The following is a 16,486-nucleotide window of genomic DNA, read 5'->3' on the forward strand; positions in this document are numbered from 1 at the left end:
CCATAAAATTGAACTAGAACTTTCAGTTTTAAATCAAATGAGCCCTCTCTGAAGTTTATACGAGCATTTGTTCATACGGATTTAATGCTAGGGGGTTTGTGATTTGAGTCCGCACAACATTTTAAACAACCACCTCTTCCGCTAAAACCTTATATGCCCCCACGGCATAAGTTAAAGCCCATCCCCCAGGTTCTGGGGGGGGGGGTATGTTGAGCAGGAAACTTTTGTTATCTGATCGTTGGACTACTTCACACAAACTGGGAATCTCAAAATTTTGATCGGATGCATTTGGAAAAACAGTGTGTGTGCGTGGGGGGGGGGGGATGCCCTCTGATTCCTTTTGGCTCATAAAAAGAAACAAGAACTTTCAATTTCCAATCAAATGAGCCACTTCTGAAGTTTACATGAGCACTCCTTACATAAAAAAAAACCTTATACATCCCCGGGAATAACTTAAAACACTTGGCCCCGGACTCTGGGGGTTTGTGCCAACCTCGAAGTGGATACTATATTTTGTTCGAAAAATTTTTAAAAACCAGGGTATATACAAGTTATTCATGGAGGGTTGTTGGTAAGTAAGGGCGCGGGGGGGGGGCACAGGTCCCATCTATATAGATTAAAAAAAAAATCTTAAATATAATTTTTAAATTTAAATAAAATTAGCGCTCATGAAGGTTATACGATCATACTATCGATATGAACCATATATTCACCCAGGGCATAACATGCAACGCCTGTCCTTGGGTCAGGGGGGGTTGTGTCAACCCAGAAGTTTTAATATATGATGTTTGAAGTAGTTTTGATTTGATTTTATTTATGCATTAAATTTTTTATTTGATGCATTATGGGAAAAAAAGGCGTGGAGGAGGGGGGGGTATTTGCATTATGATAGATTTTGAATTTTAAAAATTTAAATATAAAATGAAATGTACAAAGAAAGTAGAATCCTCTCCAGATGAACCATATATACCCCCAGGGCATAACTTACTACGCCTGTCCCAGGGCCCTGATGGGTTGTGTCAACACCAGAGTTTTGTTAGCTGACCTTTGAACTATTTTTAACAAAATGGCTATCCCAAACATTTGATCTGATGCAACGGCTACCTAAAATTTTCAATCCTATATAGTTTTGGAAAGGGGCTTGGGGGGGGGCTCGGTGGCCGCCGCTCCCCTGTTTATCGAAATATTGCATAAGACCTAGTTAGTTCCACGCGAATGAACCACCATGGAAGTTTATCTTACGAAACCAACTATATGAATTGCCTCTGGGAAAAAAATAAATGGAGTGTGGGGGGAGGCTAGCTGCCCTCCGATCACTTTTACTTATAAAAAGTGAATTAAAACTTTCAATATCCAATCAAATGAGCCCTCTATGAAGTTTATACAAGCATCCCTTCCATAACAGCTATATATGCCCCGAGGGCACATTTTACAACGCCTACCTCCGGACCCTGGGGAGTTGTGTCGACACCGGAGTTTTCTGATATCTGACAATTGACCTATTTTTAAAAAAAATGTCTATCTCACTTTTTTTATCTTTTGCATGTACGGCTTGGAAGGGGGGAGGGGCTAGTTGCCCTCCGATCTATTTTGACTCTAAAAAAATGAACGATACCTTTCAATTTCAAATCAAATTAATACTCTCCAAAGTTTATATTAGAATCCCTTCTATAAAATCAATCGAGGCCCCGAGAGTAGAAATTACTGAGCTTTCCTCCGGCCCCTGGGGGGTTGCGTCGACACCGGAGTTTTTCTAATCTTACCTTTAAAAATATCTAATGAATTGTATATTTTAAAACTATTATCTGTTAGGGGTGGGGAAAAAAGGGGGTGGGGGGGGTGGGGGCTAGTTACCATAGGAGTTCTTTATACTCTTTAAAAGTGAGATAGAACTGTCTAATGCAGAACAAATGAGCCCTCTCTGAAGTGTATCCGAGCATCCCTGTCCTAAAAACCAACTTCGCCCCCCGAACAAATCGTCCCACGCCTAACCCCCGGGTGCGGGGGGTGTTTATTGTACAAATCGGGTGGGGTAGCAAAATTAGTACTTTTTTTACCACCTGGCTGTAACTCAATTTGTATAGGTTGGTTGGGGGGACATAAGGGCGTGGGGGGGGGCTAGGGTCCCTAAATATATTGACGCTGTATAAGAGAACGAGTTAACGGTCGATTTCAAATCCATGGTGACCTCTACGTAGTTTATAAGATCCTTCCTATCATAAGAAACCGTCAAGGCAATTATGGATAAAATTAGAACGCAGCCCCCGGGGCCTGGGGCGTTGTATTCACACCAGAGCTTTGCCTATCCTTCCATTCCCTCTCAAAATTGTAAGCAGTCGGCTTTGGAAAAAGATGGCGTGGGGGAGGGGTGCTAGGTGCCCTCTTATCTCTTTTGACTATAAAAAAGTGAACTCTCACTTTTATTTTCCAATCAAATAAGCCCTCTCTGAAGTTTATACGAGCATCCCTCTCATAAGAACCATATAGGCCCCAAGGCCTAACTTATAACGTCTGCCCTCGGGCCCTGGGGCGTTGTGAAGAAACCTGAGTTTCAGTTATCTAACTTTTGAACAATTTTTAACTTAACTGCTATCTCAAATTTTGTATCGGATGCATTCGGGAAAAAAGGGCGTGGGGGGAGGTAGTTGCCCTCCAATCTCTTTCGACTCTCAAAAACTGAACTAGAACTTTCAATTTCCAATCAAATAAGTCCTCTGTGAATTTTTTATGAGAATACCGTCCATAATAAACAGATATTCCCCCAGGGCATAACTTAAAACGCCTGCCCTCGGGCCCTGGGGGCTGTGTCAACCCTGGAGTTTTCGTTATATGGTCTTTGAACTATTTTTAAATAAATAGCGATCTCAAAGTTCTTATCTGATGGGTTTGAGAAAAAAAAGGGCGTAGAGTGGGGGGCTAGGTGCCCTCCAATCTCTTTTAACTCTTAAAAAGTGAACTAGAGCTTTCAATTTCCATTCAAATGAACCTTCTTTGAAGTTTATACGAGCATCCATTCCATAAGAATCATATATGCCCCGAGGGACTAACATACCCCGCTTGCCCTCAGGCGCTGGGGTTTTTATCGACACAAGAGTTTTGTTTTTTGATATGTTAAATATTTATAAAAAATTATATATAACAAATTTTTTATTGTCTGCTTTTGGTAAAAAGGAGCATGTGGGGGGGGGTGGTCCCCCGTCGATCTATTTTTACGTTAAAAATAGAACAAGAAATTTAACAGTCCAAAAAAATGAGCCCTCTGAAGTTTAAAAGAGTATTCCCTCCTTAAAAACGATATATGTCCCCAGGGTATAACTTATAACATTTGCCCTGAAGACTGCGGGGGAAATGTCCTGCTCAAAGATATAATTTCCAGACCTTTCAACTGCGTTGAACAAAATGGCTATCTTAAAATTTTAATTAGTTGTGTTTGGGGAAATGTTGGCCGTGGAAGGGGTGTTAGTTGCCTTCCAATCACTTTTGACTATTAAAAAGGGTACTATCCATTTAAATTTCCAATCGAATGAGCCATTTTTGAAGTTTCTACGACAACGCTTTCTATAAAAAAAACAACTTATATGCCCCCAGGGCATAATTAAAACCCTTCTACCTGAGGACTGTGGGGGTTGTCATCCAAAAAGACCTAATTAACTGAATTTCAACTACGTTGAACACATTAGTTCTATCAAAAATGTGTGGTGAGGGGTGGGAGAACCAGGGGGGCGTGAGAGGGGGGTGAATTGCACTTCACTCACGGTTGACGATTAAAAATGGCACTAGCCCTGTGACTTTAACATAGAATGAGTCCTTTGTAAAGTATCTACGACAAAGCGTTCTATTAAAAATTTATCTGCCCCCATGGCATAGCTTACACCCCTGGCCCTGAGGGCTGTGGGGGAGTGTCCTCCTCAAAAACATAATTTCTGTTTGGAAATCAACTACGCTGAACAAAAGGGCTATCTCAAAATTTTGATTGGATGTGTTTGGGGAACTGGCGGGTGTAGAAGGGGTGTTAATTGCCTTCCAATATCTTTTGACCCTTAAAAAGGGCACTAGAACTCTTGATTTCCAATCGAATGATTCCCCTTCGAAGTTTCTACGACGACCTCTTCCATATGAAGTGCCTCTGGGAAAAAAAAAATAATAAAACATTGGAGCCGTATAACCTTTACTAGCGGCAACGCTAGAGCGTTGCCTCTTATAATACATATAATACTGAAAAAAAAGGAGACTATTCTCTCAAAGACCGCATTTATATTTCCATATTTTCTTGAAAAAAATATAATAATTACAAAAAAGTAGACTCTGCTCTCAAATACAACATTTATTTTTGTAAATTTTCTTGAAATAAATATACTTATGACAACAAGATATTATCTTATCTTAAATAAAGCAGAGATTGTTGCATATTTTCTAGAAAAAAATAATAATAAGGACAAAATAGTATAATATGCAATCAAGTAAAACATTTTTTTTGCCTATTTTATTTTAATGAAAAAAATTATTAAAAAAAAGTTTTATCTTCGATAAACAAAAAAATTGTTTTTTCCATATTTTATTTAACAAAATATTCAAATTACAAAAAATTAGAAACATCTATTCAGTACAAAATATATGTTTAAATTAAAAATAATTATAACTAAAATTATGTAAAGATAGTATTATATGGTATTAACTACAAAAGATTTGTTTACATGTTCTATTTAATTAAATATTATTATGAAAAAATTGGAGTCTGATCTATAATAAAAAATGTATTTTTCCATATAATATAATAATAAAAATAATAATTACAACACATGTGAATGATCTCATATACAACTTAGTTGGTGCCTATTATATTATAATAAATATAATTTAGACAACAAATGAGAATCTTGTCTAAAATACAAACGTGATTGTGCCATATTATCTTATAATACATATAATAATGACAATAAATGAGTCTCTGCTCTTAAATACAACATTGATGTTGCCATGTTATCTTGTAATACATATAATAATGACAACAAAGGAGACTCTGCTCTCAAATAAAACATTGATGTTGCCATATTGTCTTATCATACATATAATAATGACAACAAAGAAAAACACTCCTTTAGATCCTTGGTCTACTGGTTCAGGTTTAGACGCGGTTCTGTATATTTCCTCAATATTCTTTTTCTTGACTTACCGGCCATTTTTAAAACAACGAGTTCAAGTCCATTATCTTTTCAAGAAAAATCTTTATTAAAAAAATTTATTTCACTCCAGTTTGTCCGTAAAATCAGAATAAAGTGGGAAAATCAAGGACGGTTTGCACTCTGGAAGGGAATCCATCATCATCCTTGATGATTAATTGTGGATTTAATCTTCCATGATTAGGGTTGGCAATCCTATAGATTACATCCCTCTTAATTTATATTAGGTCTAGTGATTTTTCTCTTGTTGTTTTATTTTTGCTGTCGTTTCTAATGACCTTGCCAAATTTATGCTAGCCTATTTATGTATAATTATAATTATTAGAAGATTAAATGGTTTTAATTATTATTAATGTTATAATAAATTAGTTTGCGTTCGTTCTAGAGCAAATTTTATATTTTTGAGCCGAAATCTTCCAAAAACCGGGAGGATTTTGGGGTTTGATGAAAATATTGCCGCAAAAAAGTCAAATGAAGTTAAAACAGTAGGTTTGCTTTTTCGTCACCTTTTCTCTAGTTTATTGTATATGTGTCAGGTATTTTTTTTCTTTGTCCTACTGACAACGCTGGTGCCCTTCCTTATTCCTGTATTTTGTTTTATTATACTTTAAATGAAAGGTTGTAGTTGATGCAAAAAAATCTGCTTCCTGAACTTCCATAAAATTATCCTTAAAATTTTAGTCACATTTTCTCTAGTTATTGTTTATATGTTAATATTTTCCTTTGTCCTAGTGGCAGCCCTGCTGCCCTTCCTTATTCCGATCTTTTGTTCTAATTGACTTATCAATGAAAGATTGTACTTGATCCAATAAAATCTGCTTTCTTAACTTCCATAAAAGTATCCTTAGAATTGTAGTCATATTTGCTCTAGTTATTGTTTATATGTTGATTTTTTTTTCCTTTTGCCTCGTTGCAACCATGGCGCCCTTCCTTATTCCAGTACTTTATAGGTATTTTGTTTTATTTGACTTTTCAATGAAAAGATTGTAGATGATCCAAAAAAATCTGCTTCCTTAACTTCCCTAAAATTCTAGTGACACGTTCTCTAGTTACTGTTTATATGTTGCTTTTTTTCTTTGTCCTAGTGGCAATGCTGGTGCTCTTTTTTATTCCGGTATTTTATGGGTACTTTGTTTTATTTGACGTTAAATGGAAGGTTTTAGTTGATACAAAAAAAATCTGCTTCATTAACTTCCTTAAAATACTCCTTAAAATTTCAGTCATATGTTCTCCAGTTTTTGCTTATACGTTATTTTTTTTTACTTTTGCCGATTGGCAACGATGGGGCCCAGTATTTTTCCGGTATTTTATAGTTTTTTTTGTTTTATTTGACTTTTGAATGAAAGGTTGTAGTTGATATAAAAAATCTTATTCATTAACTTACTTGAAATACTCCTTAAAATTTCAGTCATACGTTCTCCAGTTTTTGCTTCTAAATTTTGTTTTTTTAATTTTGCCCTGTTGCAACCATGGGGCCCCTACTTATTGAAGTACTTTATAGTTTTTTTTGTTTTATTTTACTTTTGAATGAAAGGTTGTAGTCTATATAAAAAAAAGTCTGCTTCCTTAGCTTCCTTAAAATAACTTCCTTAATTCCTTAAAATGGCAAATAAGGTCATCAGCGAAGTTCTATCAAGAAATCAAATGAAAAATATTGTTATTTGACTTGTCGTTCCAACATTATGTCGTTCTATGACAAAGAATGTCAATGTAATGATAAAGCTTGTACTTCAGTTTTTTTTTCTTAAAGTTATTTTTAGACATTTAATTGAGCATACTCTAGCTCACCGCAACTATTTAGATCAATTCATTTCATTCTATTAATATGATTCACTTTTGTAACTAGCCTATACGATCAAAGACAAAAAAAACTTCTAAAACATGAGGTCAGAATTTATTTAAAAAGATTAATTTCCTTCTCATTATTTTCTGTAAACTGTGAAATTCTATTATACATATATTCCGATTACAGTTGGTGCTAAAGAATTTGTAGCAAATGTCAGTTATAAGCTGCAGGCTGTTTTTCTTTTTTTCAAATTTTTTAGTTCTCTAAGAATAGGCCTACCTGTTATTACTCTGAAAGTCCTCAGGTTTTCTCCCATTTTTAAAAAGCATTACTACGGCAGTAGACACTTTTCATCTTTTTAAATCTAGAAACTTCACAGCTTTAGAAAAAGTACATCCGACCTTACTTAAAAACAAAAGTTATCATACTGAAGGGCGTACTTGTTTTAGATTTTCGCCCTATTAGTCATCCTTGTAATTTCAGTTGCGGCCCTAATCCCAGCTCAGGATTAATCCAGGGTAATTAGTAACAGCTGCAATACATCTAAGCTATTATGGCCAGGGTACTGCTAGTTACAGCTTCGGGATTAACTTTGATAAGCTAGTTTTTTAACTCATCTAAGGTGAATCGTTTTCTAGGATTTACTTGGCTCTCGAGAAGCTGCCATCTATAATATCATTATTTGAAGAAGACAGCGAATTGTTGAAAAGAAGTCTTGGAACTCGATTATCAGATGGTGTCGCTGAAACTGAGAAGCTCAAGGAACTAGTGGAAAGTACCGTTGACTTGAATAGAGCATCCGAGGGTGACTTTATTATCAGACCTGACTTTGATGAAGAATTGGAAGGTAGTTTGTTGGTATAAAGCTTATAACTACTCTAAAGCCTACATTTTTTTTTACTGATAAAATTTTGGGAAAAAGTTTAATTTGGAGCAGGGTGAGGGATCTTAAAAAAGTTCTGAAAATAGGAATATACCTAAAATACAAGAAATAGTAGGAATATTGTAGGAATCTTTTGATTAGAGTAAGGGGCTGGTGCGGGCGTGAATTTTTTGCTTACATACCTGTTCATACCGCCATTCTATTTTTTCAGTTATAATTCTCCAGATTTCCATATCAATATCCTTTCTCGTATAGTTACTAAGGTATAAAATACTGAATATTAATTTTTTTGTTATTATCAAATTAATCATTAATGAAATTAAAAAAGAAATATAGTTTCGCTTATAGCTTAAAAACTGTATATTATCAAACATAATTACTAAGTTTCGATAGTGACATTATTTATTAGTTATTTTAAAAATCAAAGAGTTTATCATTTGGTGAACAATTTCAAAACTGTAAGACAGATTGCCAAAGATCATCCTTGTCAGCCATACACTTAGGGTCAAAGGAAAAGAGGTCGTTCCCAAATGGGGTGAGAACTGCCGTGGAGGGTTTAAAGAGGGAGGCTTTGATTAGATTGGTATGGAGGAAGAGTGTGTGTAGCTCACTTGGTCTCAGTAGCAGTAGTGGTAATATTAAGTTTCAATAATTAAATTAGTTTTTGATTAATTGTAAATCTAATTAAATATTAATGACATCAGTCTTTGAAATTTGTCTTTTTCGGCCAACTATCTAGGGCCAAATGAAAAGTAAATCGTCACCGAGTGGGAGGAATTTTGTTTGAAGGGGTTCAAGGGAAATTAGAACTTCTTGGGAGGGTGCAGGGGGTGGCTTTGAATAGATTGGGAGGAGGAACGTGCGCAGCTGGGTTGGCTTCTGGTGGCTTGGTTCTGCGTTGGGTTGTTAGTAGTAGTAGTAATCTATAAAAATAGCCTAATATTAGTTTTCATGTAGCCTATTTATTGTCATAATCTGAGTGCAGCACTTATGCAGAGGTGTGGCCGTGGGATTCTCGATAAGAGAGGTTTTCAAAATTGAGAAAGCTGAATTTTTCCGCTAAGAAGCCAAATTAGTACAAAACAGAGAAACTAGTGCAAAGAATAGTTTACCTGAACAGGACATCGTAGCGTATCTTTGGTATGAGTTTGACTTTCATGAACAAATGGAAGGTAATAACTTCAGTGACTGCGCTGTAACTTTCAACACAATATTGCTTATATCAAAGGTTGGATGGGCTGCAAAATGCATTAATTCTTGTGCATAGATTACAACTTCCAGAATATTTTTATATCACTTGGGTAGCAGCATTGCTGTTACATTAAATAACAAGCTTGCACAATTTAGTAAAATAGGCTGCTCAAGTGTTTTTGCAAGTTAGGCGCAACTAGCTCCAAAATAAATAAATACTAGAAAAGACAGTCACACACATAGAGATGAATTCAAGCAATCATAACAATGTCTATGGGGAATCACAATTGAGTCTTACTGTATAATGAGATTATATCCAGACTATATCCAACAGAGGTGTTCACAATATGAACTCTCAATCAAGACTGATCATAACAATGCATATCAGAATTGAAGTGACCTAGTTGACAAAAGGAACGAAGAGACTTCTTGTGTTTATGTCTAAGGGACTGGCAACCATATTTTATATTCTTGTTAATTTTTTTTCGTTTTAAGTTTAACCTTATTATTCGTTTTAGTCTATCTTTGTTATAGGTTTCATCTATTCACCTATTTGTTTTAGGATTCATCTATTTATTTATGTTCTTTATAAGTTTATCAAGGACATAACGAAAAATTAACCCTCTTCATCAAACTTCGTCTCTTGGGAATTCACTTCTTCTCAGATTTTTCTTATATATATATATATATATATATATATATTTACGTATATATATATATATATGCAAAGATATTTGATTCAGTTGGGCAAATGAAAAGTGCGTCCAGGGAAATAGATAAGAAAATACAAATAAATAGATCTTTAAATAGTTTTGTCAGCAGTATTAATAATAATAAGAGTAAGTACTATTTTGTTATTTTCTTTTTCAAGGGCTTAACAATTTGAAATCTAGACTTATGGATCTTTAAAAACTTCGATTTAATATTCGATTCATTAAATGTTTATTCAGGTTTAGATATATAGAAATAATCAACATTTGTTCCGAAAATATTTAAAATATTAATTAAATAATGATAGATAATTCAAGGCCTATTGATTAATTGTTTTCCGATGTTGATATCTGGAATTGAGGGTGAGTTTAAATTTGAAGAAATAAATAAGGTATATCCAAGAAAAGTGTGCCAGTTAAATAATAAACATTAAAATTGGCTTATTGATGTTTTTCTCTCAGAGCTCCACAATTCAATATCAGAAATTGAGGATGGTATGCAAAAGGCCCTTCAAAAGACAGCCCGTGACCTTGCACTTGAGGCTGGAAAAACAATTAAGCTAGAAGATGCACCTCAGCATGGTAAGTTAATCTACGCTAAACTTCATAATAACATCGTAAGTTAAACTTCATGGTAACATGGTAAACATGGTAAGCTAAACTTCATGGTAATATGGTAAACATGGTAAGTTAAACTTCAGGTATGTTTTTCAGGACTGAAAGTTAACACGACAGAAACAAATTTCATAGGCAAACAGCTGAATCTATGGACTGAACTATAAACAACTGAACTAGATAAACAACTGAGTCTATTAACAGTACTAGGCAAACAGCTGAATCTATTCTGGGGCGGAGGCAACCTTTTGGATGAACAGAATTAGATAAACTTCCGCAAAGTATAGGTGGGTTGCTCGTTGAATATCATAAATTATGTATATAATCGCAAAAATATCAGGACTTTAGGGACAGGTCTCCTCCTCCCCTGCTGGGATCTTGAAATATGTTGCTGGAATGCTTGTGAAAATTATAGCAGTCTCCGCAATAATTAAGACACTCTGGGTTAGGACTATGATTTGAATGGCGTAGGGCTAGTTTTGAAAACTCAAGGAATCTAATGAAAGTGAATGCTTATTATGTATTTTTGAATAATAAATCCTTTTCTTGGACAGCGAAAAAACAATAAAAAATACTGGATATTTCGATCACATATACAATGACCCTTTCGATCACATATACAATTATCCCTATTTAAACTGTTATTTATCGTGAACATTTATTATTGTTATTTTTTTACAATTTCATTTATTATTATTCTTATTGTTATTTACATTATTATTATTATATTATTATGTGGTTGTTATTATCTTTACATTATTATTATTATTTACTATATTATTTATTAATAATAATAATGTAGAATATTACTACAATATTATTGTCAATTTGATGAGTTAAATTAGTGATGTTCTAATTTTATTTTTGGGCCAGCCATGAATGCCAGGCAATGCGGGAATTTGTTTTAGGGGTAAAGAATACAACTTAGAGGTAACTTAGGGCAAAACTCCACAGCCTATAGGTAGATTTTCCAGAGATGTCGAGATTTCTGGCAGAATTCCGAGATTCTGGTGAAATTTGCGGTTGTTTAACAAAAATTGGGAGAAGCGTTTGCGACATTGTCTTAAGAAGAGCTTGCAAGGGTCCTATAAGTTAGAACTCAACGTATGAAAAAATTTCCCTCGCAATTCACTTAATTGTACAACCAAAGTTGAGCTAAAAGAGTTTCCTAAAGGCCTACCTTAACAAGTACTTGATAATTCGGGATTTCCTCATCAATATGGTTATTGAATGGATCTTATACAGGGAGAGACGGGTCTAAAAAATACATCACTGTAATGTTCTCGTGACGCATCATTATAATACTTCTAAGCATTTGAAATATATAATTACTATAATGTTCTTTGTGATGCATCATTATAGTTCAAGTTCAAGTTCAATATGGGTTTTAATTAAAAAAAATATATATAAAATACACTTAACTCAATTCCTTGTGCATTGATGCACGTTTGGGCCCGTACTAATTGAACACTCTAAATACAGCGTGGCTTCGTGTCCTCTCCAATTTCCACCCCAAACCACCATCAAATAACAATAAATTTAGCACAACTTCTCCTCCGCTCACATCCCTTGAAGTATCAAACTAAAATATAATAAATAATAATAATATCAAAAAATTCTAAACATAATAATAATAAAATAAATCTAGTAAATAAATTTTTAATCTTTTAGATATTTTTTTGCATTCTTTTTAAAGGAGCCGAGAGATCTATATGACTTCAGCTCTTGCGGAAGTGCATTTCACTCTAGCACACGCAATTCTAGGAGAAAATTCCGACCTAGCTGTCGGTGTCGGGGGTATATAAATGTCTGATGAAGATCGTGTATTTAAACTATGGATTTGTGATGCTAGTGTAAATAAGCCTTTAAATGGTGATGGGAGTGTTCCTGAAAAATATTTAAAACAAAAAACGGTGCAAGATAGTCTGTAAAGTGATGCCATTGATAGTCTGTTCGGTGCTGGGCCTAAAATTTGAAGTGCTTTGTTGTGAAGTGGGTTTAGTCTCTGTAAATTTGTCTTGAAATTAGATTGCCAAACTGTAGAACAATATTGAATGTGAGGCTTGATAACTGCATTTTAAATCAGGATCAGTATTTTTTTTAGGGAAATGGTGACTGAGTTTTCTCAATATTCCAAGGTTCCTTGAAAGCTTCGTCTCGACACTTGCTATGTGGGGTCTGAACGAGAGGTTTTCGTCGATTAAAACCCCCTAGGTATCGAACGTGTCCTTTTTCTGGTCTTTTGATAAGTCCACGAGAGGTTTCAATACCAATCACATCAGGAGCCAGCGAATCTGTACGTGAAAAAAATAAAACACTCGATTTGTCAATGTTGATGACTAGACGATTTGCGTCCATCCACAGGTATGTTTCTTCAAGAATGTCTTGTAGCTTCGTTTTGAGAGACTTGATGTTCCAATCTGAGCTTGCCATAAGTGAGTCATCCGCAAATGCCGTTAGTTCGTCCTCGGCTTCTACTATAGACCCCGGCGTCGTTTGTGGGTGACATAGTTTGCAGCAATAATGGCTATGACTTGCAGGAGTCAGTACTTGCTGAAGATCATTTATAATACATCAATTCATCTGAAAAATATAACACTTGATCATGTGCTCTTTAAAAGAGCTTGAAACAGGAACGGTAGGTTTTGAAATGAATATTTTGATATAAAATGAATATATAGAAATTTTGGGTGGCCTTTTGTTGCTGTGAGTTTTAGTGGATTTTGACAGCTCCGAATTCCGAAGAGAGGGCCAGAGAGATCTGTCGTTATTTTTGTGCCTCTTTGGTACAAGCTCGAGACATTTCTCTTCTTTTAGATAATTTCTATCGTGTTAGTTAGTAAGTTTGAACATATTAAATCTTAATTTTTATATCTTAAATACGATAGTGTGTGACTATATAAAAGTATTCTGTCTGTATGAATTGATGAGTGCTATTGGGACTGTTTAGGGGCTACTTTTTTTTAGTGTTGCTTCAATTCACCGCTGCATATATTGTGTATTTTTTATATTTTGAATTAAATACCATCTGAGATTGTGAATGTATTTTCCCTATGTGAATTGATGTGGGCTATTAATGGGCTACTTTCTTTAATTTGGTTTAACTCAATGCTTTCAGGTTGAAAGACAAATCACTATAATTTCTGCTGGAAAGTAATATCTCATGTCTGTCAACGATTCACAAACGTCGATGTCGTGTGGAGTGAGGGCATGGTAATGGAGTCCCCTCCTCCCAACTGTGTTTATGTGTATGGTAATTAAAGAATTAGCAAATTTAGCACTGTTTTTTCTTATAGGCTATTGCTACCGCGTGACTATGAAAGAGGAGAAAGGACTTCGCAATAATCCTAATTATACAACTCTGGATGTTACTAAGGGTGGAGTTCGATTTCGAAATGCCAATTTAACAGACCTGAATTCTCAGTTTAAAGAAAAGAAGAAAGACTATGAAGAAAATCAAAAGAGAATTGTCGACGAAATTGTTACAATCACAGGTTTGGTTTCCTTACTTAAAACAGAGATATAATAAAATATATGTAATACATTACAAATAATCTTTTTTTTCTTATGTATATCTTTTCCGTAAAGTAGGTTCATTTAGAAGTCCAATTCTGTATTGGATGTTGAGCCTCAGTTCGAGCGATGAAACCCATGCTAATGTGTGGGAAGCATTCGGTCGCTTTATTTTCAGAGCAGAATAATAATAATAATAACTTTTTTAGCGGGTGAAATTATGTTTGAAATAAAAAAAAAAATGTATAAAACAAAAAATTTTAAAACCGAATCTTTTTCATTTGCTTTGGTTGCCGACTGGTGCCGTTTTTCCTGGTTAAAGTTTTCGATTCACTTCTGTTCACTCCAATTCGATTCTCTTCGATTCACTTCTGTTCACTCCAATTCTATTCTATTCTATTAACATCTGTTCACTCCAATTCGATTCACTTCTGTTCACTCCACTTCGACTTTTCTCGATTCATTTCTTGCACCCCAATTCGATTCATTTCTGTTCACTCCACTTCGACTCTCTTCGATTCATTTCTTGCACCCCAATTCGATTCATTTCTTTTCACTCCACTTCGACTCTCCTCGATTCACTTCTGTTCACTCCAATTAAAGTTAAAAAACTATGTCTCTGATCAGTGAAATACGATAACTAACTAACACAATTAATGTTTTTGTGTCTTCTAGGACTCTTTTTTTTATATATATTTTATACACATTAGAAGTATCCGTAATTCTCATTAAAGTTATCCTATAGACTCTGAATGTTATTAGTTTTTATTGAGCCACTAGTGACCCTGCAAAAATGGTTCTAGTGAGAATTTCTAAGAAATTGTTGAGCAAAACTTGAACTACATGTCGAAAAGCATTGTGTCCCAGTGCAAAGAGACTCTAAATGCCTTCGGTGATATGTTAAAGGACATATCTATGTGCACCTATGGTTAACATCGTTTTGTAATAATGAAATACACCTCTTTTACATTTAAGGTAGCTAAAACTTATTGATATCGGAAGCTATATCTACAGTGTTCAAAATAAGTAAAGGCTTCCTGTTTATGCCATGGTAGAAATGTGCTATTGGTTCTTTTCTAGATATAAATTCTAAGAAGTCTTTATTCCAAGATTTTCTTGAAAAGGTTAGTAAATTTTGCTCTGACTTCTGCCTGTTGGAGTCTACGTGGTGATGTTACTTAATAATTTTGTATAATGCGCCATCTCGCGTAAGAAGTTATCTTTGGCGCTGTCTGATTGTCATATACGTAGCAATCGCGAGGCTGGTTTGCCAGGTGCTTGTATTTGAGATGCCATGAGTCAGATCCTGGCATTTGACACTTTTTTCTTTAATTTTTGAATTTTCTGTTGGCTTTTGACAGGGTTTTCTAATCCCGTATGTGTAGATAATAAGAATAACGAATTTACATATTTTGTTGGAGCCAAAAAAGGCTGTTAGACTTACTTCTACACCAGGCCTAGGGATTAATATTTTGTAATTTAAAATATACGGACCCACCAGTGGCTATTTGTTTTTTTTTTTTTTTTTTTTTTTTTTTAAGAATGTTTGAACAACAAAAATTTTTAAATGGAAAAAAAAGGTTATAAAACGACCAACCCAAATGATGGTTATTTTTCGACCCGGAACTATTGATTGGTTGAAAATCATACTCGCTTGGCTTCGTCTTTTTCTTAATATTTTTATGGTTTTCGTTTTTTGACGTACCTCATGTATACTGTTTTGGGTCCTGACCGTATTTACAAAGAATCAGTGTGGAGTACTAGTGTTAAATACATTGTGGAATAGACTAGATTTGTATTGCAATCTCTACTAGGCTTTTGATATCTTTTTTACTTTTAATGTTCTCATTTTTATTTGTTGACTTTAGCTGGCTATTTTGAACCACTTATGCTGCTAAATGACGTTATTGCTGAAATTGACACCCCAATTGTTTCAGGCCTTATTTACAAATAATCAGTGTGGAATATATGTTAGTCTACATTTGTATTTGGCATCTCTACCAGCCCTTTGTCGTCTTTTATAATTTTTAATCTTCTCATGTTTCTTTTTTTTGAGCTGGCTATTTTGAGCCACTTATTCTGCTTAATGACGTTACTGCTGAAATTGACACCCTTCTGTCATTGGCAACCTTGGCACTCAACGCAGTGATTCCATGGGTTCGTCCCACATTGCTGCCAATTGGTACTGGAATTTTGAAAATTGCTGAAGCTCGACATCCTTGCCTGGAAGCAACGGGAGTTTGTGATGTTATCCCAAACGATGCGTCATTTTCTCAAGGTAGCAGATTTCTTCCTCCCTCCCCCCCCTTCTTTTTCATCTCTATCTCTTAGAGAAGCATAATTTTTGTTGTCTAAAAAAAGTCATAGCCTATCCGAAAACTCAGTTTGGATAAGGCTCTTCAAATTCATATCCATTTTGATGGTAAGTCTATTAATGGTGGTAAAATGTTCTTACAGTATTTAAAAACTGTCTTAGAAATGTAGTGTGGTGTACTCACTATGATAAGGAAATATCTTAAATAATGATAGTATGTGTTATGGTGATAGATATATTTCTTATTCTTGAATTGGTTGTCACGATCAGTTGTTGTTTTCAGAGATTCATAGT

The 16,486-nt window shown here is 34.6% G+C and overlaps 2 protein-coding genes across 3 annotated transcripts in view; one reads left to right on the forward strand and one right to left on the reverse strand.

Annotated features, from left to right (window-relative positions):
- LOC148952328 (pro-neuregulin-2, membrane-bound isoform-like) overlaps positions 1 to 16,486 on the reverse strand; it is a 188,018-nt gene that overhangs the window by 87,582 nt on the left and 83,950 nt on the right. The gene's annotated exons all lie outside the window — the stretch shown is intronic.
- Positions 1 to 16,486, forward strand: part of LOC148952329 (DNA mismatch repair protein Msh2-like) — a 51,745-nt gene that overhangs the window by 13,123 nt on the left and 22,136 nt on the right. The window contains exons 3-6 of the mRNA XM_089088932.1: positions 7,605 to 7,813; positions 10,213 to 10,332; positions 13,662 to 13,859; positions 15,935 to 16,156. Coding sequence (XP_088945058.1) covers positions 7,605 to 7,813; positions 10,213 to 10,332; positions 13,662 to 13,859; positions 15,935 to 16,156 — 749 coding nt within the window. The remainder of the gene's footprint in view (positions 1 to 7,604; positions 7,814 to 10,212; positions 10,333 to 13,661; positions 13,860 to 15,934; positions 16,157 to 16,486) is intronic.

This window comes from Artemia sp. Qi Xiang Cuo, chromosome 5 (assembly GCF_049724085.1).
Source record: "Artemia sp. Qi Xiang Cuo chromosome 5, ASM4972408v1, whole genome shotgun sequence".
NCBI lineage: Eukaryota > Metazoa > Arthropoda > Branchiopoda > Anostraca > Artemiidae > Artemia > Artemia sp. Qi Xiang Cuo.